We start from the raw sequence: 23,752 nt of genomic DNA, 5'->3' as shown, positions 1-23,752 counted from the left end.
GCAATGATTTGCCAGGAAGCCAATAATGAAAAAATAAGTCAGCTGAATAAACAAGATGGATAGAAAAGAAACCTCAGAACACCATAGTGGATTCAGGCAATGTTTTCTTTAAGTGAAAGAGCATAATTATGGTATCGATATTATAATTAGTGTTGATTTTTAATTAATAAAATTTTCTTGAATAAAATTGTGATTGTCAAGTGAATTTCTAAATTCTACACTAGAAGGGAAATATTAATATATCAAATTTATATTGTACAGGCAATAAAAGATAGATATGCTTCATCATCATTTCACAAAACTGGATTACTTTATATTTACAATTTTGCACTTAGAGTCCCCCTATTTTTTATTGTATTAGTATCTCTTAAAACTCAACTCTTAAATGAAGCAATCCCAGCTTCAGCCTACACATTTTTGATAACATTTAAGCACACTTTTAGGTTCAATTCTACATTAATTTTTTTCTCATGATAGTAGCAGAGTGTAACCTGGAATTTTTCTGGAGATTCCCAGCATCAGTATTAGCTGAGAGAGTCCAATTCAAATTTCCATATCCACCTTATTTAATAAAAAAAAAGAAAAAGAAGATCTACTTAAATCAAATGGAAATAGGAGAAATGGTGAGTATCCCTTCTCAGTAGCTCCTGAAAAATCCTAAGATTAATTCTGACTGGACACCTGCTGAAAATCAATAGCTTTTTCTCTACCCTAATAATAATAAATTTGAAACTAAAGTGGAAAGGACATATCCATCTATAATAGAGATAAAACAATACAATTCTGAGAACAAAATATAGCAAGAGTAGTATAAGACATAGAAGTTAAGTTATGAAACCCAAATGAAGTATATAAAGTGATTCTGGAATGTATATGAATCTCTAAGAATAGCCAAAAATTTATGAACATTGAATAAGAACAATTAAGAAGGTTAAGTAGGAGACTTCTAAATAGTAAGATAACAATAAAGTCACTATAGTCAAAAGTGTATGATATTGGCACAGAACTAGATAAATAATTAGTCACATATGGTTGAGCACCCACAGAAAGATCATTACGTGGAGGAGGGTAATCTAACAGTGAAAAAAAGTGGTTAGTTTAATAAAGTGTTGATATGATTGATTATCCATCCAGAAGCAAATGGAATTGGATCTCTATCATTTATTTATAAGAAAAACTAGAGGTCCAGTGCACGAATTTGTGCACAGATGGGGTCCAGCCGGCCGGCCCTAATCGGGCCGATTGGGCCAAGCCAGTTAGGGGGAGGGGCCGGCCAACCTCCCATGGCCCCTCCCCCGGTCAAACTCCAGGTCAAACTCACAGTCGAGGGGACAATTTGCATATTAGCCTTTTAATATATAGGATATTGAAAGAAAATGTAAGAGGCCATTTGTAGAAATCCAGGGTGGGACTTTCCTAAGTATGACAGGAATCTCAAAAACCATGAAGGAAAAAAACTAGATATATTTGGCAACTTAAAAATTACATATATTTGCATGGCAAAAGATACTATAAACAAAATGATGTTACAAATTCAAATGTGTCTATAAATTAAGTGTAGAAAAGATTTTATTTTTCTTAGAGACTAGTTATTAAAGGATCATTGTATATAAAATCCACTTTTGGCGTTTATAACAGCTGAAAGAGGAATTTCAAACTTTCTCAATAAAAAATTAGAAGAATTTTACTGTTAAAACTTAAGATTTTGGAGAAACCAAGATGGCGGCATAGGTAAACACCTAAACTGCTGCCTTGCACAACAATTTCAAAACTACAACTAAAAGACAGAACAGACACCATCCAGAACCACAGGAAAGCAGGCTGAGTGAAAATTCTACAACTAGAAGGAAGGAGAAAAGCTCACAGAGAATTGGAGGTACGGCAAAGGGGCTTTGTGCGCACAGAGAGGAAGGGCAGCTGAGAGCCTGGCTGACTTCCTCTGGCGGAAGGGGGAAGGAAGCCTCCGACCGCACTGAACCCCAGTTCTGACTGCACTGAACCCCAGTTCTGGGCGAACCCCTGGGGACCCACGCTCTTACGGGGGGAGTCTGGACTCTCGGGCGGAGACTCGAGCTGGGAAAGGCAGAAGTCTGAAGGCGCACGCGGGCCAGTGCGCACAAAGGCTGTGGAGGTTGCCATAGGCTTTCCCTAGTGGAAGGGAGTCAGAGGATCCTGACTTCACTGAGCCCCAGTTCTGACTGCAGTGAACCCCGGTTCCAGGCGAGCCCCTGGGGACACACGCTCTTGTGGGGGGAGTCTGGACTCTCGGGCGGAGACTCGGGAGCCGGGGAAGGCGGAGGACTGAAAGTGCACACGCGCGCGCCGGTGCGCACAAAGGCTGCGGGGGTTGCCACAGGCTTTCCCTAGTGGAGGGGAGTCAGAGGATTCTGACTGCACTGAGCCCCAGTTCTGACTGCAGTGAACCCCAGTTCCAGGCGAGCCCCTGGGGACCCACGCTCTTGTGGGGGGAGTCTGGACTCTCGGGCGGAGACTCGGGAGCCGGGGAAGGCGGAGGACTGAAAGCGCGCCCGCGCCGGTGCGCACAAGGGCTGCGGAGGTTGCCGCGGGCTTTCCCTGGTGGAGGGGAGTCAGAGGCTCCTGACGGCACTGTGCCCCAGTTCTGACTGCAGTGAACCCCGGTTCCAGGCGAGCCCCTGGGGACCCACGCTCTTGTGGGGGGAGTCTGGACTCTCAGGCGGAGACTCGAGCTGGGGAAGGCGGAGGACTGAAAGCGCATGTGCGCGCAGGGGCGGGGCTGACAGGAAGCCAAGACTGAGGCTCCACCCCATCCAAGCTGAGCACAGAGGCTATTGCAATTTGGCAAGTCTAATCCTATAGGGCTGTCTCCAGCACCGGGCTTCTCCCAGCATAGACACAGCTGATCCTTACAGCCAACTGACCCGGAGGTCAATTCTTCCCAGTGATACCAACAACAATAAAGACTTAATTACAACAAGGCTGTACACACAGTCCACAAAGGGGTGCACCAAGAGTGTCCACCTCAGGTTAACTGGGGAAGCAGACCCACTGGGCCATATTGGAAACCTAGCACAAATATCTACCTTACCAACTCAGGGAATCAGTGAAAATGCGGGGTCAAAGAATCAGATCACAAACGAAAGAAATGGAGGAAAACAAACGACTGGATATAGAATTCAAAACCACCGTTATAAGACTTTTTAAGAATATCCTAGAAAAGGCCGATAAATATAACGAGACCCTCGAAGATATGAAAAAGGACCAACTAGGAATTAAACATACACTGACTGAAATAAAAAATATTATACAGAGACCCAGAAACAGAATAGAGGAACACAAGAATCAAGTCAAAGAATTGAAATACAAAGAAGCAAAAAACACTCAACCGAAAAAGCAAAAAGCAAAAAAAAAAATACAAAAAGTTGAAGATAATGTAAGAAGACTCTGGGACAACTTCAAGCGTACCAACATCAGAATTATGGGGGTGCCAGAAGAAGAGAGAGAGCAAGATACTGAAAACCTATTTGAAGAAATAATGACTGAAAACTTCCCCCACCTGGTGAAAGAAATAGACTTACAAGTCCAGGAAGCCCACAGAACCCCAAACAAAAGGAATCCAAAGAGGACCACACCAAGACACATCATAATTAAAATGCCAAGAGCAAAAGACAAAGAGAGAATATTAAAATCAGCAAGAGAAAAACAGTTAATTACCTACAAGGGAGCACCCATACGACTGTCAGCTGACTTCTCAACAGAAACTATGCAGGCCAGACGGGAGTGGCAAGAAATTTTCAATGTGATGAATAGCAAGAACCTACAACCAAGATTACTCTACCCAGCAAAGCTATCATTCAGAATTGAAGGGCAGATAAAGAGCTTCACAGATAAGAAAAAGCTGAAGGAGTTCATCACCACCAAACCAGTATTATATGAAATGCTGAAAGGTATTCTTAAAGAAGAGGAAGAAGAAAAAAGTAAAGAGAAAAATTATGAACAACAAATACATATCTATCAACAAGCGAACCTAAAAATCAAGTGAATTAAAAACCTGAGGAGCAGAATAATCTGGTGAATATAATAGAATCAGGGGCATAGAAAGGGAGTGGACTGATAATTCTCAGGGGGAAAGGGGTATGGGGGGTTCATGAAGAGAATGGACAAAAATCATACACCTATGGATGAGGACATTGGGGGGGAGGTAAGGGCAGAAGGTGGGGTGGGAAAGGGGTGGAGGGGAGCTATGGGGGGAAAAAGGAGAAATAATTGTAATAATCTGAATAAAGATTTATTTAAAAAAAAAAAACTTAAGATTTTTTTATTGCCAGGAATACCTTGTGAATATTACTCTAATTCTTTATTTTAATATGAATAAATAATGAACAGAATGGTATTAGTTGAAAAATACATAGAGTGAAATAGAGCAAATGAAACACAAAAGCAATGGAAAATAATAAATAAGATTTCAAAGTGTTCTCCCCAAGATTTTATCTTCTCCTCAGAAAAGCAAAAGTTTGGAAGGGTCAAGAGACTTACACTTTTGACCAAGAAGGAATTCTAGAAATGTGATAATTAGAGAGAACATCCTGTTTTTTAATCTCAGCTGTTGTAATGAAAAGCTGTTGAATTCTGAAAATAAAATAAAAATAAAAGACATACACCACAAGACAAACAGATATAAATAACCACTTCTAGATCACTCCTAAGTTATGAACAAAAACATAGACATTGTAATAACTGGGATATATTTTGAAGGCAAAAATTGTTTTAATTAATAGAGAAAATTCTATAGCGTTATCTTCCCAAGAAATTAGAAAAAGATTGTCTTGGCAAAAGCTGCTTTCTCAGGAGGCCATGGTAACTGTGAGGTAAGATCATTTGTAGTATTTGAGGGGAGAGAGCAGAGGGCCATGGTAACTGTGAGGTAAGATCATTTGTAGTATTTGAGGGGAGAGAGCAGAGGGCCATGGTAACTGTGAGGTAAGATCATTTGTAGTATTTGAGGGGAGAGAGCAGAGGGTTGGGAGATCACCCACTTTTGAAGGACTTTGGTGGACGAATGCACTGGGTCTGTCCTAGATTCATTTCATTAAGAGTGAATGAGCTAAGTAACATTGCCAAAAACAAGTTCACTTGAGGTAACAGGCCAGGGATGTTTCTGACCATCTGTCTCTTTAATGAGGGCATGTTTGCCATCACAGCGGCTAAAACAAAAATGCAGAAAATACCAGCCATTGAAAAGGATGTGAAAAAACAAAGAACTCTTTTACCTTGCTTGTGAAATTATCAATTGGTACAGCCATGCTGAAAAACCAGTTGGAAGTTCTAAAGTTAAACACGTGACTGTTTCATGACTCAGCAATTCCAGTTTGACACTGATATGGCTAACAGAAAGATGGACATACATTCACCAAAAAAATGGGCACTGGAATGTTCATAAGCAGCACAATGAGAATGAATGAAATATAATTATGCACAATGTGGATAAATCTTGCAAGTACAATGTGTTACAAAAGAAGTCAAGCACAAAAGAGTACATACTGTTTCATTCCCTTATTTAAAATTCAAAACAGACCAAACTATGGCCTCGGACGTCAGGAAAACAGTCATCCTTGGGGCACAGAGATTGGAGACTGAAAGTGGTCATGAAAAGATGGGGGATAGGCGGGTTATGGGATGTTGATGGTGTTCAGTTGGTAAAAATTCGTTTTAAACTTCTATTTTGTGCACGTTTCTGTATGTATATTTTAATAAAAAGCTCCACCACCAACTTTTGTCTGTAGGATAGAGCAGAAAGCAGTGGGAAGGAGCAGAGAGCAAGTTAACTTTCTTTAAATGGAGGGAAGATTTATACAAATTTTTAACTAAAAAGCAAACAGCAGCTGTTCATATCTAAAATAATTGGGTTCATATCTATCTTGCCCAATAGCCTGGGGAAAACACCACCTTTGATTCTTATTTCAAAACCAAAGGCCATTATTGCTCTTGTTCCAAAGAACAGTTTTCATATACTTGACTCCCTTTCCCAATTTGCTGCAATAAGTAGAGTAAAAATACTAACGAAAAAGAGATCATCTTTTAAAACCACTTCACTGCCCAAAGCGACTTAAACTTTGGAAAAGCCTTTATACACAATACTGTTCCGTTGCCCACAGAAGCCTGATGAAGTGGATTGCCAATAAATATTTTCAGTGGGAATGAGTCATCTGAGTACATGTTGAATGACTTTACATTCCAAACACTACAGAAGCTAAGCAAGCACTGCTGAGACCTTCTGTCCTCTGGTGTCAAACTCTCTGCCCAAGGCACTGAATTTCTTAACTGCTCTGCTCTCACCTCCTCTGAGATGGCAGAACCCGTTGGGAATTCCAGACCACTGAAAGTCAAAGGTCAGGCAGAACAGTAAGAGACCTGAAACCCAGTGAAGACCACTGAGTATGGAATGCTAGAAAATAGTACAAAACAGGCCAAGGTTAAATTCTTTTCAGCGGAGTGATCTTGGCTATATTATTTCTCTTTCTGAGCCTCCTTTTCTGTAAAAAGATATTCATCCCTAGTCCATGGTTTGTGTCAAAAATTAATCATTTCAAAATGCCTACTACATTGCCTGACACACAGAAGATATTCAAAGACTTTATGGCTTTTGTCTTTGGCAGTGAAACAGCAATACCTTGAGAGAACTACAACAAATCAAGATGAATGCTTGTTTCTCTAATTTTAGCATAACACAGGGAAGATAAAGAAGAATAAATAGCCCAGGTTTTGGAAAACAACAATGAATATCTGTTATAAGATCAGGCTTTTCCCCCATTAGGTCCTAAGATTAGCCCTGAATAAAGTTAAAGTTCTCATTTTGTCATCCTTGGTAAAGATGAATCCTACTAGGAAGTGAAGATCCAGGAGTTATACCTGGGGCCAGGGTCAGAAGCTAAACCGAATCTCTCTAGGACTGTGAGAAGGTTAGTTTGTTTCTTTGTTTTACTAGCCTCAGAGTTTGCAAAAGCTGGAGTGAACAGTTGCAATGGGGACTGGAACAGTGCTGTGGGTACAGGATGGAGGAACCACACCTGTTCACAGGGAGCGGATGAGGTCCTGGGACAGGGGGCCAGGCAGGAAATGACAGGACATGCAAGCCTTCTTCAAAATTACTACTCTCAGTTACACAATTGAAAAATAGGTAAATCCCTGAAACCCATCCTTGGGTGTACACATTACAGGGTGAAAACAGGGATCCCTTCTCTCCATCAGAGTGGCCAGAAGTGACAGCTGCCATTGGACAGCAAATGTTCCTGGTGAAGTCAGTGACAAGGTCAGCTGCTGTGTGTGTTGGCAAGATGAAGAGGTCAAGCTGGGAGAAGCAGTGACTTTTTGGGACACAACTGAGATCTTTCCCTTGGATAGTTTACTAAGTGCCTAGGGCAGTGGTTGGCAAACCGCGGCTCGCGAGCCACATGCAGCTCTTTGGCCCCTTGAGTGTGGCTCTTCCACAAAATACCACAGCCTGGGCGAGTCTATTTTGAAGAAGTGGTGTTAGAAGAAGTTTAAGTTTAAAAAATTTGGCTCTCAAAAGAAATTTCAATCGTTGTAACTGTTGATATTTGGCTCTGTTGACTAATGAGTTTGCCGACCACTGGCCTAGGGCACACTGGGGCGGTGGTCCTGGGGAGAGACTTAGGGGGCTAATTTCCAGCTGGAATCTGGTGCCATAATAATGTTAGTTAAGAAAAAAAAAGAAAAGAATGAAGGGCTGATTAGAGACCTGGAAGTTACAGTTTAAAGAAGTATGAGAAGATGGGACAGATTTTCAGCCTGAGATGTAGATAAGTTAAAAGTCAAAATACAAGCAGAGATGCCACACATACTATCCATATTAGAAAATCTCAGACACTTGCTTTTGCAAAGATTTCCTGCCCTTCCACTAGTCAGCCGTGGGCAAACTACGGCCCGCGGGCCAAATCTGGCCTGTTCGGCTGTTCTATCCGGCCCGTGGAGCCGAAAGAGCGGAGGGTTCTCTTGCTCTCCCCTCTGCTCCTTTACTTTGAATTTATATTAGTTCACACAAACACTCCATCCATGCTTTTGTTCCGGCCCTCCGGTCCAGTTTAAAAACCCATTGTGGCCCTCGAGTCAAAAAGTTTGCCCACCCCTGCACTAGATCCATTCGTTTAATCATTAATTAATTTCCACATTTACTGAACAACCATTTATGGATTTTCTGCTATGTGCCTGAAACAGTACTGAACACTGGAGATACGTGGGAAGCCGAACAGACTTGGCCCTGCATTTGTGGAGCTCGCAGGGAGTAGGGACATTCACATTAACATTATGAGTGAAACCAGGCACTGGGGCAGGGAAGGAGGGGGTGGTCAAGAGTCCATCAATGAGTACAACCCCAGTAGTAAATTTAGAAACAAATATCACTATAAAGCCTGAGAAAGATAAAATTATGTTTAGCAAAGGCATTTGGAAACATCAGCCACTCAGAAATACTTTTATTAAGATCCATTCCATTAATATGAGCATGTTAGAACTCAATCGTCTCACTTAGCTGGGAAATTCATTCATGTAACGTGTTTCTGTCCATAGGGGTAGCAGATAAGGCCAACAGTGTTGTGTACATGTGTGGAGTTTACTGTTGGTGAGGCCTGATAGTCATACTTAGTTCAAGTACATGGTAAACTGTTCTTTGTCAACAACATGATGAAGGGTGGAAGGAGACCTATCAACTTGTATGACTTTTATTTATTTAGGTTTTTTCAGTGTTAAAATGTGTCATAGAGAATCAGTTGCCTGTGTCCTGCATTTCCTTCATCTCTAAAGAGAAAGCCAGTGGTGCAGTCCTCACCGGGTATTTGCTTCTATAGCTTGTTAAGCCATAAAAAAGCTCTTTCAGCTATTTCTAATTCAAAGTATACACAGTTTTTTTGTTGGTTTAAACTATGAATCTTAGATTTTGTGGGGAAATGCTGTATGAAAATGAAAAATCATATTGTGTACCCACCCCTCTGGAGGCCTGGAATATCTGCAGATTTTATAGTCTAATTAATAATTATGTAGATAGTAAAATCCCCAAAGACCTCTTCTGCCTCTCAAAAATGCTTATGATTTCTTATTCTCTCATGTGGATTGATATCACACCGGAATCATAGGTTTAGCAGGAAAGAAGTTAGGGAATTGCAATGTGGGAATACATAAGTGCCTTTATAAATTTTGGTGCAACTTTTCTTCTTTGAAGAGCATCTCATTTGCATCATTCACCCAGTAATGTCTCTAGGCTGGTCTTGCCTGTATGATGTTACCAAGAGCCCCAGGGAACTGTAGCTACAAGGAGGACACTGAGTTATAAGTAGCCATATACACTTGTGTGTAGCAAGCTATCTAATTCCTATAGCTCTGTTTAGTTTTTGTACTTCATATACAATGACTTGAAGGACTTAATTCATGTTGGTTTATCACTGATGCACATATCCACATATTATCAACAGCTCTATAGTCACAATGCATTTTTTTTTGTGATTTCCAGCTGATAATTTAAAGTGTTTATGTTAATAGAAATTATTTTGATGTAATATTTTGGTACACTGCGTTGCTCCTGATTACATGTCATAAAATAAATTATCACTTCAGGATAACCAAATGCATGTAATTAAAAATAATTTATCTTTACATATTAAATGACAAAAAAAAAGTCATTCGTACTTTGCTTTTACACTTTTCCTATTTTATTCTTGTCCATGTTTCTAAAAAGACATATAATGCAAACTTGTGAATTGTACAAAAAGCCCAATAGTACACCATTTAATTATGCCTCAGCAGCATAGTAAAAGTGAAAATTAACATTTCACAATACAGTGTGTTAAAATAAAAGTACTCGATCATATATGCTTGCTGTTCAAAAAAGAAGAGGTTAGAAAAATCCAATTCTTTAAAGAAAATAACCAGATAAACAGAGGATTCTTGTAGTGTTCTAGTCATCCCATCATTGTTGAATAAACAGAAGATTTGACAGTTTCTTACTGAAAAAAAAAAAAAGACAAAAATAGTTTCTGTTTGACACACTGTCATGAGGATAATATAAATAATTTCAAAAGCTTTCACAAAAAAAGACAAAAACAACCCAATTTGTTTATTCCCAAGGATAATGTGAGTTTATTTATATTTGAAAAGAAAGACTAAGTCCCGACTGTAATCCTCAAAGTCTCTGAATTGTTTAAGTTTGCTTCTATTGCAGCAGGCGGGTCCGCATGGTCATTATCTAGAGCGAATCCCTCCGTTAAGGCCTCCCATTTAAATCAGACCCCAGACATGCTTTTCTCCACCAGCTGGATTTCTAAGTCCTTTAGCATGCAAACCCCCTTACAGCTTTTTTCTGGTTTTCACTGTTTCTGCTCCTTACATGCCTTAGCTCGCTAACATTTTCAATTAAAGAAGCACACACATAAGCTGGGTACTACACTGAAAGATATTTGTAAATAATTGCTATCTCTTCTTTCATATTATTGTGGGCTGCATTGTGCCCCTGTCCCCGCCCAGAATTCATTTGTTGAAATATCAACCCTCAGTATCTCAGAATGAAATTGTATTTGAATGTAAGGTCTCTAAAGAGATTAAGTTCAAATGAGGCTATAGGAGGAGACTGTAATATAATATGACTGGTGAACTTGTAAGATAAAGGACAGACACAAGGGGGGGTTGCACACAGAGAAAGGCCCTGTGAGGACATGATGAGAAGGTGGCCATCTGCAAAAGAAGAGAGGCCTGGAGAGAAACCAAGCCTGCCGACACCTCTAGGACTGTGAGCAAATACGTTTCTGTTGTTGAAGCCACTCACACTGTGGTATTTTGTTATAGCAGCCCTAGCACACTAATACACATATATATTTAGTATGTAGCAAAAAAAAAAACCCAAAAACAAAAAACTGATAGCATTATAAAAACATCAGTTTTCTCTGATGTTAAATCCTTAATACAGAAAACATAAGAGCTGATATAAAAATGGATTTTGAAGAAATTACTTCTTATGTCCTTTTCTCTACCTCTCTGAAACTAGCTCAGCTCGCCCAGCCAGCATGGCTCAGTGGTTGAGTATCAAGCTATGAACCAGGAGGTCATGGTTCCCGGTCAGGGCACATGCCTGGGTTGTGGGCTGGATCCCGAGTGGGGGGCATGCAAGAGACAGCCAATCAATGATTCTCTCTTATCACTGATGTTTCTTTCTTTCTTTCTTTCTTTTCTCTCTCTCTCTCTCTCTCTCTCTCTCTCTCTCTCTCTCTCTCTCTCTTCCTTCCTTTCTGAAATCAATAAAAATATATTTTAAAAAAATAAAACTAGCTCAGCTCATCTGTCTCCACCACAAAATGTTCTCTGCTTTTCTAGGCCACTCTAGCTCCCTTTTATGGACCTCTTGAGCACATATTCCCTAGACCACTGGGAAAATATATATTGAACATCAGAACCTTGTTCTTATTGTGAACCTTATATTTAAAACTATAAGAACATACCCGTCTATTTGAAGCTGGTGTAAAGAAAGAAGACAGGTCCTCCTAACCTCCTTGTCCAATCCTCCACTCACTTTTTCCTTCCTTTCTTGTTCACAGTGGCACCTGGGTCACCATCACATGAGACATAGGTTTAAAACTCCTGAGTGACATCACACTTTGTTATTATCTTAAAATATCCTTAGGAGACTTGATCTCTCATCTTAGAACTGAGGCTACACCACACTCTAAAAAAGACTTCCTATATTAGGATGATAGACAAAGAATTGAAATAATAGCATAACGTAGGGTGCAACCTTTAAATTGCTTATTAAATGAATATGAATCCCATAATATTTCTGACTTACATCAGAAAGCCGCCACCAGTCTGAGAATCTAGGATGCGCTACCAGTGGAGCGGGGCTCTGCTTGGAGCTGGTACGGTTTGGGCTTCATGGCCAAGCCGTACGTGGGCGTCAGGTCCAGCTCGGCCCTGGGGCATTTGTTCAGCTTGAGCTGTTGCAGAACCACGGCGATGAAAAGGAATACCTCATTCCGCGCAACATCTTCCCCCAGACACTTCCGGATTCCCATTCCAAATATCAGGACCTTGTCCACAAGACTTTTATTCAGTTCCCTGTTTTCATTTAGAAATCTCTCAGGACTAAATAAACTGGGATTATCCCAGATAGTTCTGTATAAAATAGACAAAAGTTACATTTTATAAAAGAATCATTTTATCATTTTGCCATTCTTGCCAACTTCCCCACAATAATTTTGTTTTGCATGAAAGGTTTATGTTTGGAATATCCTTTAGAAATTTTATACAAAATGTATGTGTAAATATTCATACATATGTACATATAGGTACATACATATAATTATAGAGGTATATCATTATTATGAATTTATGTATATACACTTTTTAAACTTATTGACAAGTTTAGTTACCTTAAAGAATTAGTACAATTTTTCTTAGTTTTCATTAAAATGACTTCTGCTTCATTAAATCATGAATAAAATACCTGGAAATTTATTTTAATTTTTTTAATGAAGAATTCTACAAAATTCTCATATGAATATTCCAAAATTTGGGTATAAATAAAAAGGAATAAATATTCAATCTCCTTTGCTTTAAGTGGTACCTCTCACTCCGGTACCAATAAGTTTAGGAAAAGGCCTTCGCTCATCCATCACGGAGCAGGCAGTTCACCTGACAGCAGCTCTGACTGAGGGCTGCTCACAGTCCCCGATTGCTGTGCATCTGGTGCTCTCTTCTCCCCCACCTCTTGTTTCAGGCACCACATCTGCCTTGTCCATGACAACTCCTGCTAGTACGTTTCCTAACACAACCTAAACCATACATCAGGGACCCACTTGACTTTACCAAGAAATGGGACTTTTTGTGTATTGATGTCATTCTCTTTCTAGCAGAAAATTTGTTTTCTTTCTGCACCAAAGGTCATAGACCTGAAGACCTACAAGTCATACTCAGTCCTCCAATAAATTTTGTTTGCTCTCATAATCTTTCAAAAACAATTCACTGCTGTGGACATTTAAACATCAGAAGACTCCACGTGAAAATTTCCATTTCCAAGTTCTGTCTTATTGAACAAGCTGACAATGCTGGGACAATGTCCTGCTTGTCTTCAGTTTACTGAGCTGAAAGAGGTAGAGCAGGTGACCTCTCCTCACTGCTCCAACAAGGGCAATTCTCTCTTTGTTGGTGGTTTCCACTGCTCAGTAGGTGCCTAAGTTTGTGAGCTTTGTTTAAGCTAAATCGGAGTAAGTTCCCCATGATATCAGTCTTGAATTACATACTCATTTAGTTTCAATAAGTGCCTCTATACAAACACTATTTCTTTGTAAGCACCTGTGTTAACACAGCTTGTTTGAACATTACTCAATATTCAATATAATCACAGGTTCTTAAGATACTGGAACACTTCAGGCACTTGGGATAGGGCTAACTGAGAACAAATGCCATTAAATTTACATTGACTATATTTTTCTTAAAGTGGGTTTTTTAATGCTTACTTTTATTTAGCATGAACACTGGATGTGAAGAGTGGAGGTGTCAACCTTTCTGACAATAAATTTTGCAGTGGGACAACCTATGCAGTGAATGTGCTATTAGGTACACAGGATAATCACCTCTCTCCCAAACAGCCTGGAGCATGAGACATCAGTCAGAGGAAATCTTGGGTAAAGACAATGAAGTTGTACAGAGTGCTCTGTATACGGCCCACTGAGTGCATAAGAATGCAATCTCTACCAGTTTACTGGAGACATTAAGCTCCAACCACATGGAGCATCCAATTTCCATTAATCAGGATATACACACTGCATGTGGGCCCTGTTTCTGCTACTTGCTGTACATGTGACTTTAGGCAATTCATTTCACCTGATTGAGTTTCTTCAGTTGTCAAATTGGGATCATGGTAGCACCATGCAGAGGGTTATTGTTGAGGTTCAGAGGAGGTACTTAAAGATTTTGTGCCCAACACACAGTAGGGTCTATAGATATTAGCTGCCATCATCATCATTCCCATCACTGCTAACACCACTACCATCATCTTCTTTTAAAATTGTGTGAGGTATCTTCATCCCTGCTCTCCCCTTTAAAGCTGAGATAGATGAGACTCGAGCTATATTTTATTTGCAAATATTTATTGAGTGGATAGTATGTACCAGGCATTGATCTAGGTGCTGAGGTAGAGGAAAACCAATCAAAAGAAAGAAAAATCCCTGTTTGGTCTTTCTAATTCTGTTGGGGGATTTTACGCTGCATTTCAAACATCAGCTGGCCATAACCCTGCAGAGGGTGAGCCTTTGAAGTCCTTGGCCCACACCTTTCCAGTAAACCCACTTTTGAAATTGAATTTGCCCTGAATGAATTTGTATTAAGATATCATCCTTCCTGCCTGGCTGGTGTGGATCAGTGGTTGAGTGTCCACCTATGAACCAGGAGGTCATGGTTCAATTCCGTGGGGTTGCAGGCTCAATCCCCAGTGGGTGGCGTGCAGGAGGCAGCCGATCAATCTATCTCTCCTTCTCCCTTCCTCTCTGAAATCAATAAAAATATATTTTAAAAAACACATATCACCCTTCCTATTATCAGTGAGAATAGAAAACTGAATTGTAATTTATTTCAAGAGAAATAGAAGTAATGAACTTTGGCTAAGAATGTGTATCTTTTCTTGATTAATAAATAGCAAACAAACAGCCAAACAAATTTAACCCCAAAAATAATTTTGGTGACTTACTCATCATGATTTACTTGATACATGTTAATAAAGGTGCACGTATTCCTGGGAATGAAATAGCCATTCAGAGTAGTGTCTGCTGTGGTACTGGGAAAGCAAAATACATCCTTATCATTACAGCACATCCTGTAATTCAAATAAGGTCCCCCCCGCAAACTGCTACCCACAATTAACAGACTATATTTATTGTCTTTTTAAAAACTATAATGAAATGAAATCTTTATAAATCTTCATTCTTTCATTAATTGATACATCTTCCACCTATTGTCAAATTAGTAATTTATTCCTTTTCTTGTATTTGTGAAACATATTGAGCACTTAACATATTTAAGGCATTGCTATGAGCTAAAATCTCAGTGGAAAATTATTTCAGTATTTCTCCGACAAAGTTGCTTGTATGTAGACACATCAAATTATATCAGGAACCCTGGTTAGTGTGGCTTAGTTGGTTGGGCTTTGTCCTGTGTACCAAAAGGTTGCTGGTTCAATTCTCAGTCAGGGCACAAGCCTGTATTGTGGGCTCAATCCCCCGGTAGGGGACCTGCAGGAGGCAGCTGATCAATGATACACTCTTGCATGGATGTTTCTCTCTCTCCCTCTCCCTTTCTCTATCTCTAAAAAATCAAAAAAATATAGCAGGGAACTAAAAGGAAATTACAAAGCACTTTCTGTGTATCCAATGTGATTTGGCTTTTATCAATAAATTAAGAAAACAAATCCAAGGAACAATGGGATTGGAACTAGGAAATCTGAACTCTAGACACTGCTGACAGGGAACTACTGAAAAAAACTCATATCGACTCTATGATTTCATTTCCCAGCTGTGAAATGATATTATTTGTGTTGAATGATCTCTAAGTTGTCTTTAGACAAATAACCTATTTTCTAGTCCCATACTCAGTTATGCAAACTGTATACTTTTATCCTTAATACCTCTGTAATGATGCATGGATCATGGTATGTTTCCACATGGCACTGACTAACTGCCTAGATGGCCCCAACACTCACTTCTGCCCCAGAGGAGCAGCAGTGACATTTCAATTTGACGAGTTTGAGAGGAGATACTAAACACATTTGGCTTAGCTACTTCTGGGCTCTCTCTTCTGATGAACCAACCTGTAGAGAATGTACATTTCATCTATAATCACTAACGGCCTGAGCTTGGAGAAGCAGACTGCATTTCCAGGGGAGACTGCTGTTGTCCACCCTTGCCAGAGACTGGGGGGCAAAGTATGTCTAATTCAGGTGAGAAGTATGAGCAAACCTACTTGGTCCAGTTCTAGGCTGAAGGCACTACCTACTGCTGTGCCAAGAACCATAACTACATCGGCTTCCTGGAGTGAGAGATATCCCCACTTCCTCACTATTTAAGGATGGGAAGAGAAAAAGCATTGAGAATTTCATTTTTCTTTTAATTGTGTAGAATGGTAATAGTTCAAACTACCACAACTTTGGTTATCCACATTACTATTTAATAAAGCTTATCTACTTAATCTACACTGGCATGCATTTGTGCACTAGAGAGTGTGGTATGAGGTTCAGTAAACTTTCAAATATCTGTAAACAGAAACTCTGTTTAATCTATCTGTGGCAACACTGGCTTCCTGAGTCAATTGGCCAGCAAAATTCTAAGCTACTAAAAATGAAGCCACATCAGCAGGTGGCTAAGATAGCTCAGAGAAGTAGTTAAGTGAGTTTGTATGACACTTCGTGTCCAAACATATATTACGTTTGTATTATCCATTGTTTGGAACTTCCATAGCCTTCTTTCCCCTTAAATAGTACATATAAGATGAAAAATAGTGACATCATAGTTTAGTTATGAAAACATTCACAACATATGCTGTTTTTCTATGTAAAATTTTCATTAGAAAAGTTAAAAATAAAAAGAATTAAGATTTAAAAGAATAGCAAAATAATCCTGTCTAATAAAAGAGCAATATGCAAATTGACCATCACTCCAACACACAAGATGGCTGTCCCCATGTGGTCAAAGATGGCTGCCCCCATGTGGACACAAGATGGCCACCACAAGATGGCCAACAGGGGAGGGCAGTTGGGAGGAACCAGGCCTGCAAGGGAGGGCAGTTGTGGGTGATCAGGCCAGCAGAGGAGGGCAGTTGGGAGGGACCAGGCCTGCAAGGGAGGGCAGTTGGGGGTAATCAAGCCTGCAGGGGAGGGCAGTTAGGGGTGACCAGGCCGGCAGAGGAGGGAAGTTGGGGGCGACCGGGCCTGCAGGGAAGGGCAGTTGGGGGGGGATCCAGGACTGCAGGGGAGAGCAGTTGGGGGAGACCAGGCCTGCAGCAGAGGGCAGTTAGGGGTGACCAGGCCTGCAGGGGAGGGAAGATAGGGGTGACCAGGCCTGCAGGGGAGGGCAGTTAGGGGCAAAAAGGCTGGCAGGGGAGCAGTTAGGCATCAATCAGGCTGGCAGGGGAGTGGTTAGGGGGTGATCAGGCTGGCAGGCAGAAGCGGTTAGGGGCAATCAGGAAGGCAGGCAGGCGAGCAGTTGGGTGCCAGCAGTCCTGGGTTGTGAGAGGGATGTCCGACTGCCCGTTTAGGCCCAATCCTACTGGGATCAGGCCTAAACAGGCAGTCAGACATCCCTCGAGGGGTCCCAGATTGGAGAGGGTGCAGGCTGGGCTGAGGGACACCCCCCCCCAACCTGGGCACGAATTTCGTGCACCGGGCCTCTAGTACCAACATAATATGTATTTTTAAAGGACCTAAAGTATTCTAATGCCTTAGATTTCTCATTCCCCTCAACCTGCCATTGGTTGCTGTTTCAAAGGAGAATCTTTTGCTTACCAATGTGGAATAGTAAAAGGAATAAAGGAGGCATGTCTGAATACTTCATTTATGAAAGCTTCTGTGTAGGGTAACATTTTCCTGTCTTCAAATCTGGGTGGTTTTAGACCAATGTTTCCATCTGAAAGAAGAGGTGGTTTTTTAAAAACTTAATAATAAAAAAGATAATTGTAAGAATTATCTTTTTCATCTGAAAATATGTTACCAATTTCTTCTTGAATTTTGGCTTGAATTTCTGGATAGTGTATCAAATAAAGAAAGCTCCAGTATAGACATGTTGATACAGTTTCAAACCCTGAAAAAGAAATGAGACAAAATGCCATGAAGAAAATTATTAGCAAAATCTGTATCTTCAATTTGCTTCATATTTGAATATTATGAATCTAGAGAAAAGAATCTAAATATAACTGAAAATCAATAAACTCACAATAAAGTAATTATTATACATTAAAGTTTTTTTCAGAATATAGGCTTAACCTCTCATCTATTGGTATAGTCACTATCAGAACAGAAAACAATAAGGACTGGTGAGAATGTAGAAAATTGGAATTCTTATGCACTGCTGGTTGGAAGGTGAAATGGTATAGTCACTATGGAAAATAGTATGGAGGTTACTCAAAAAAATTAAAAGGAATTATCATATGATCCAGGGACCCCAATTCTAGGTATACAGAGTGAGATAACTATACAAAATGGCCTACATCAAAAGAAGAAAATACTCTAAACTGTAAGCAGTAGAGCACACACAAAAATTGCAATTAGACCTTATTTGCCTTACATATTGACAAATACATACCAGCTCCAAAGAGGTCATTCACAGTGCTTATGATTTCATCGTCATTTAAGGTGGCTGTTTTGGTAGTGGCATATTTTTTATGGCATGTATTAATCAGAGCATCAGTAATGTCTCGCATATGGTCCTGAGGAGATAATTCTTAGTATGATTATTGTCCCTACCTACATTTCATATCACATATGAATCTCATGTAATATGTAATGTAAAATGAACTCAATTCACTTAGGAATATAAAGACTATAGTAAACCATTTCAAAACTTGCAATTTTGCTTGTCACTGGTAATGCTCAATTTTAAAAGTATGTAGAATTTTTAAAAAGTTATCAAACTCAATTTTCTTCTTAAAATTTCTTTCAATAAATACAAAAGTACTTATGCTAGAAGCACATTTACAAAAATTAAAGATTAACTTACTATAGGGACATTGTTAGGCAATGAATACAATAAGAGGTTTCCAAGCCCATTCTAAGAATTTTACTGTAATCGCCATGCAGGAAGAGATGAGGCTGAAGTAGGTTAGGGAATAGGAAGAAAATTTATGACTTTATAAATTCTTTTACTTACTGTATTTTTTCTAAAATTCTGATGGGTACCTTGAAACAGATTGTTTGCTGTCTTTTCTTTCTCATTGGAAGGGTCTTAACTCCTTACACTTCTTCATTTGCTCAACTATCCACCTTTTCTTTTTAATTTTTTTTTCATGATGCCATCATCTCAGCAAATTGGCCTCCAAGAGCTAGGATTCTTTCTAGTACACACCTATTCCATGAGAGAAATTTACTCTTCTGTGGACCATCAAATTTGGCCAAAAAAGATTGAGTAGCCTCACAAAAGGTCCATTTCTGTCACCTCAAGAAATTTTCTATCTACATGTGTTTGATCTCAAAGTTCATTTCCATATAGTAAAAGGACTCAAATAGAAAAAGTGGGTAAATTGGAAGCTTCCTATACAATATTCTTTGTAATTATTAAAAACACTCTCTGAAAAAAGATATGCTGATACTTTTAAGACCTCATAATTTCAAGTGTAAAATGAAAGAGACAAAACCATTAGTTCATTTCTTCAAGGAACTCACCTACGTATTCACCATTCATCAGCCAACTACAGATTCATAATTCAAGTATGTACCTTATCCACACACTACGGAAATTACTAAGGTCTCAAAGAATTAAAAACTACTCTTAGGTCTCTACATGAGAACTAAATAATGCTGCCCTATGATCTCACTGACTGGAACTCACATTTCCTAATAGTTTTGATAAGGGTCATTATGGCAAAATTATAATGAAAAGAGCCAAGGAAGAATACATATAACTTTCTCGGTATTTGACACATCTCATCATTATCTTTTGCTTCTCAACAAATCCCTTGTTCTAGCATGAAATTAAATTCTTACCTTATCATACGTAGTAAGATGATCTTGTACATGTAGTGCAATAAACTCATTCAGGGCCCGATAAAACTCTCGAGGAGCATTTATAATCCGCAGTGGAAGGTAGCGAAAACATGGTATGAAATCAGCAGGATTAGTTGCACTGGAGGCCTTCAGTAAATCATCATTAGTTTTAACTATCCTAAGGAATTCCTCATCATTATGCTCATATCTCTTGCCAAAGCAAAGGGCACAGACAACATTGGCCACTGCACATGTGATGGCATTTCTGGGATCAAAGCTACCCTTCTTCAAAGTCAACTCTGCAAAGACCTTTACCAGCTCAGAAACTTCCTCAATGACATGTTCCTCAAGCAAGCAAGAGCAGGTGGAGGATTTTGCTTCTGCTTTAGAAAAAGTTCGTAAAGCATTGGACGCTATTTTCTTATGTAGCTTCCAACTCTCTCCATAATTGACTGAAAATGAAAAACTCTTTCCTTCTGCCAGAAAAGAAAATGTATGCATGTTAGGTCTGCCTGCAAAATGTTCTCCATCCTTGAGTAGTACTTGCTTCACCATTTCCATTCCATTCACCACTACGACAGGCACCATGCCAAGTTTGATGAGAAAGACGTCTCCATATTTCTTCCTCATCTCTATGAATGTAAGGAAAGGATGGTCTCCAAGCTGAAGAAGATTTCCTATGATGGGGAAGGACCATGGGCCAGGAGGAGATACCTGCTTTCTCCCCTTACTCATGAGTGCTCTCACAAAAACAAAAACTATCACCAAAATTATGAGAGAAGTAGTTACCTCTTCAGGAGTGATTGCCTTGTCCAATATCATTTTCAAAAATACATACCCTAAAATAGAAAAATATAAACCTTATTTTTGCCATGTTAAGCATAGACGAAGAGTCTTTCTCCCTTTGAACATTTAAATGAAAAAATACAGACTCTTTGTAGTGATTTGGAAACTATTCTTAAACAATGTACTAAGAGGGCAAAATCAAATCTTATAAAATGCATTGTACCTTTATTCCAATTCTATTATTTTTGAAATTCTAAACACCAGACCAAATCTTTTCATGTCAGTCATTGACATGATAGACAAGAGAAAAGGACAATTTTAGAAAGCACCCTAGTAGTTGAGAAAGGGATTGAAGCTATAGAAGTTGATCTCATGCTCATTATTAACTGATGATCTTCATCCTGTCACTTAATCTAAGTTTGTCCCAGGCTTCTTATCAAAGTATCCTACCCATGCATTCTTTCAACATACATTTATTGACATTTAGTGCCCCTCCCCGCAATGTCAGGCACTAAAAATACAAAATTTCACAGAATAATGAGGAAACTAAGTAAACAAATATAAAATTACAAAGTATAAAATGCTATAGAATTGAGTACAGAGTTGTCTGTCATTGTTTGAAGATCAAATTAAATAATTATTAAAAATAAGTGCTTAGTGAGTTACAGCCATTTAGTAGATATCTACTTGGTTGTCTGCCTAGCCTGTTCTTGGACTTCCTAGCCCACTTGTAAGCATGGCCTGTTGAAGCTATCCTTCTGCTCCAGAACTTGCCCATGTAGCCACTGGTGGTTGATCCAAGAATGGGCCACTGACCCAAAATGAACCTTCTTTAGGAATATGGAATTGGAACTGTGAAAGATCATCCTCTCTTTGGCAGCTATATCTATAAAATCTAAGTCTGAAGATATGATTTGGGGACCTTTAACCCAGTAGGAGGACATGAGAAACTCTGGAAGCAGATCTTAAAAATAAATGGAGTAGAAAGGAAAAGAAATTATAGACTGAGGGAGCTCTCATGACCTTGCATTCATGACTTTTTGTACTTCATGAGATCTTGTTCTTGGATTGAATTCTTTCCAGTTTAAACTAGCTACAATTTGTTTCTATTACTTCATCAAAGAGGGTCCTAACAAAAGAAAAAGTTTCATGAACATGAGAATATATTTGTTAACCATTGCATTTTATAGTAACTATAGAAGGAATAAAAAAAATTTTTCCTTAAGAGCATACATAACTAAACTGTTCACATTTCTCAAATTATTTATGGGACAAATAGGCAATATACTCGGACAATGTAAATGCCCGGTTCTCACTTGATTTTCTAGACAATTTAAATGAGCATGCAAGCAAACTGTTTTTTCCTGCCTTATCTGATTGCTTCACTTTTCCAAGTTCACAGATAAAACGTGGTTCATTTTTTAGTAATCAGTGCCAGTTAACTATACCACCTTGATTGGCACTGATTACTAAAAAATGAACTTTGGAGTTAAAAGTGAGAGATCAACTTCTTTTATGGAAAAAAGAACCTGAATACACATTTAAACTAAAAATAAAAAGGCAACAAAACCAAACCTGAATCTATAATCAATGCAACACCCACAGTTTGAAAAATTTCATTTTCTCTCTGTTCAGAAAGGAAAGTGTGGGGGCTTCATTGTGTTTCTGCTTTGCAGTGTGCTGATTTTGCAAAACCTCTTCCATTAAAAATAACTATGACCATGTATCACACAATTACCATGTGCCAGACCCAGAACTCAGCATTAAATCTACAGTGCCTTTCAAAACTCATACTTCTGTGAGAGTATGAAGAAGTTTAGAGAGATAGTCATTTCCCCCATTTATTTCCCTTGTTTTTTGAGCTGAATAATGAATCATCAATTACCTCTAGCACTTGCTTTTTTACAAAATTTAATTTCTCTTGGGCATTCATCAAACTGCCAGTTTGCACATTGAGAAACATCAGTAGCATTTCCAAAGCAGACTACTAAAGAGGTGAGAAGTGGTTGTGTCTGGAAGAATTCTGGATCCTCATAAAGATGACTAGGTTTCCTGCTTCACTCCTCCCCTGTTTAGCTGTGGGACTTCTGTTAAATTACATCTCCCTTTTACTCTTTTTCCTCATCTATAAGATGACTACTTCGGACTGGAAGACTTCGAAGGCCAATTGTAGGGAACATGGGGCAGAAGCACTAGTGTGAGCACAGGGTTAATTGCGCAGCAATATTATGTTGCCAGAGTTTCCAGGCAGTTCACCATCCATCAGAAAATGTAAACAACTGTGATCACCCTGAATTCTTTTTCAGCCTGGGCTCTTCTAGCTTCTTTCATTAAAATCTCTTTGGCAGCTTACCAGGCCCAGACGCATTGCCAACTTTGCCAGCAACTTTCTTGGAAAGCTCTGAAGGCACATTTTGTTCCTGTTGTTTTGGGAGTGAATTAGGGCTGAGGACAGAGAGTAAAGGGTTCCCTAAGGGTGGGCTGCTACATCATCAAAGATTCATGGGGAACTCTAGAAATGACCCAGGTAAGAAAAGCATACATAGGTTGGGGGTGTTCGTACTGATTCTCAAACTTAGACACACACATTAGACTTCCTCCCTTCCCCACCCCCTACCCCAACCCGACCCCAAAAGCTATTAAACCATTGCAGTGTCCATATCCAACCAATTAAATTCAATCTCTAGAGGTAGATGCATTTTTAAAAAGCTCCTTAATATGGCTAAGGGGCATTCTGAGCAAAGGACATTTTTTTGGAGGAAAAACAACCTGCTATGACATCAACAAATCCATTTAGCCAAATGACAGTGATGCTTGGAAGGCTTACCTGTGCCCAGAGATCTTGCAGGTCAGTGTGAGGAATCTAGTGGAAGGATCTAATGACGGAGAAAGCTTTGGGAAAAGCTGATGGTATCCTGAGAAATGGAACAGTCTGGTTGCAGCAGCAGCAACAGGCCTCGGGAAAGGCTAGGAGAGAACATTCTGGGAAGAAAACAGGAGGAGAGGACTTTAGACTCATGTGGGGAGGAGTTTGGAACTGGATTAGGCATTTGAGAGCTGGAGGGAGGAATGGAGAGGCCTCTTTGCCAGAACTGGATCCAGGAAGCTGTAAGATTCTAGTCTGAATGGCAGAAGGACACAATGGAGCAAGGGGTTCTGAGGAAGAGAATGAGATAGAAATTGATCTTGGAAAAAAGCAGGGTGGGAAAGGGAGAATGGAAAAGCTGTCATTTTTAAATTGCTGGT

At 39.5% G+C, this 23,752-nt stretch overlaps 1 protein-coding gene across 3 annotated transcripts in view; it reads right to left on the bottom strand.

Annotated features, from left to right (window-relative positions):
- The window catches only part of LOC308249332 (cytochrome P450 1A4-like), a 39,816-nt gene extending 16,288 nt beyond the window's left edge, over positions 1–23,528 (bottom strand). The window contains exons 1-9 of one of the 3 annotated variants that reach the window (XR_013960711.1): positions 23,334–23,528; positions 19,721–20,559; positions 18,324–18,447; positions 17,733–17,822; positions 17,528–17,648; positions 14,723–14,809; positions 11,825–12,150; positions 11,481–11,582; positions 9,622–9,995 (exon numbers count right to left, since the gene is read on the bottom strand). Coding sequence is in view for 2 of the 3 variants with exons in the window: in XM_080670609.1 (XP_080526735.1) it covers positions 11,853–12,150; positions 14,723–14,809; positions 17,528–17,648; positions 17,733–17,822; positions 18,324–18,447; positions 19,721–20,542 (1,542 nt within the window). In the remaining variant the exon portion in view is untranslated. Of the gene's footprint in view, positions 1–8,444; positions 9,996–11,480; positions 11,583–11,824; positions 12,151–14,722; positions 14,810–17,527; positions 17,649–17,732; positions 17,823–18,323; positions 18,448–19,720; positions 20,560–23,333 lie in introns of those variants that run through there. The other 2 variants (XM_080670608.1, XM_080670609.1) reach the window with 2 other exon arrangements.
- Positions 23,529–23,752: the final 224 nt, after the last annotated feature.

The sequence above is a fragment of the Plecotus auritus genome, assembly GCF_963455305.1.
Source record: "Plecotus auritus genome assembly, chromosome: 5".
NCBI lineage: Eukaryota > Metazoa > Chordata > Mammalia > Chiroptera > Vespertilionidae > Plecotus > Plecotus auritus.
This window is presented reverse-complemented; position numbering and strand designations above follow the sequence as displayed.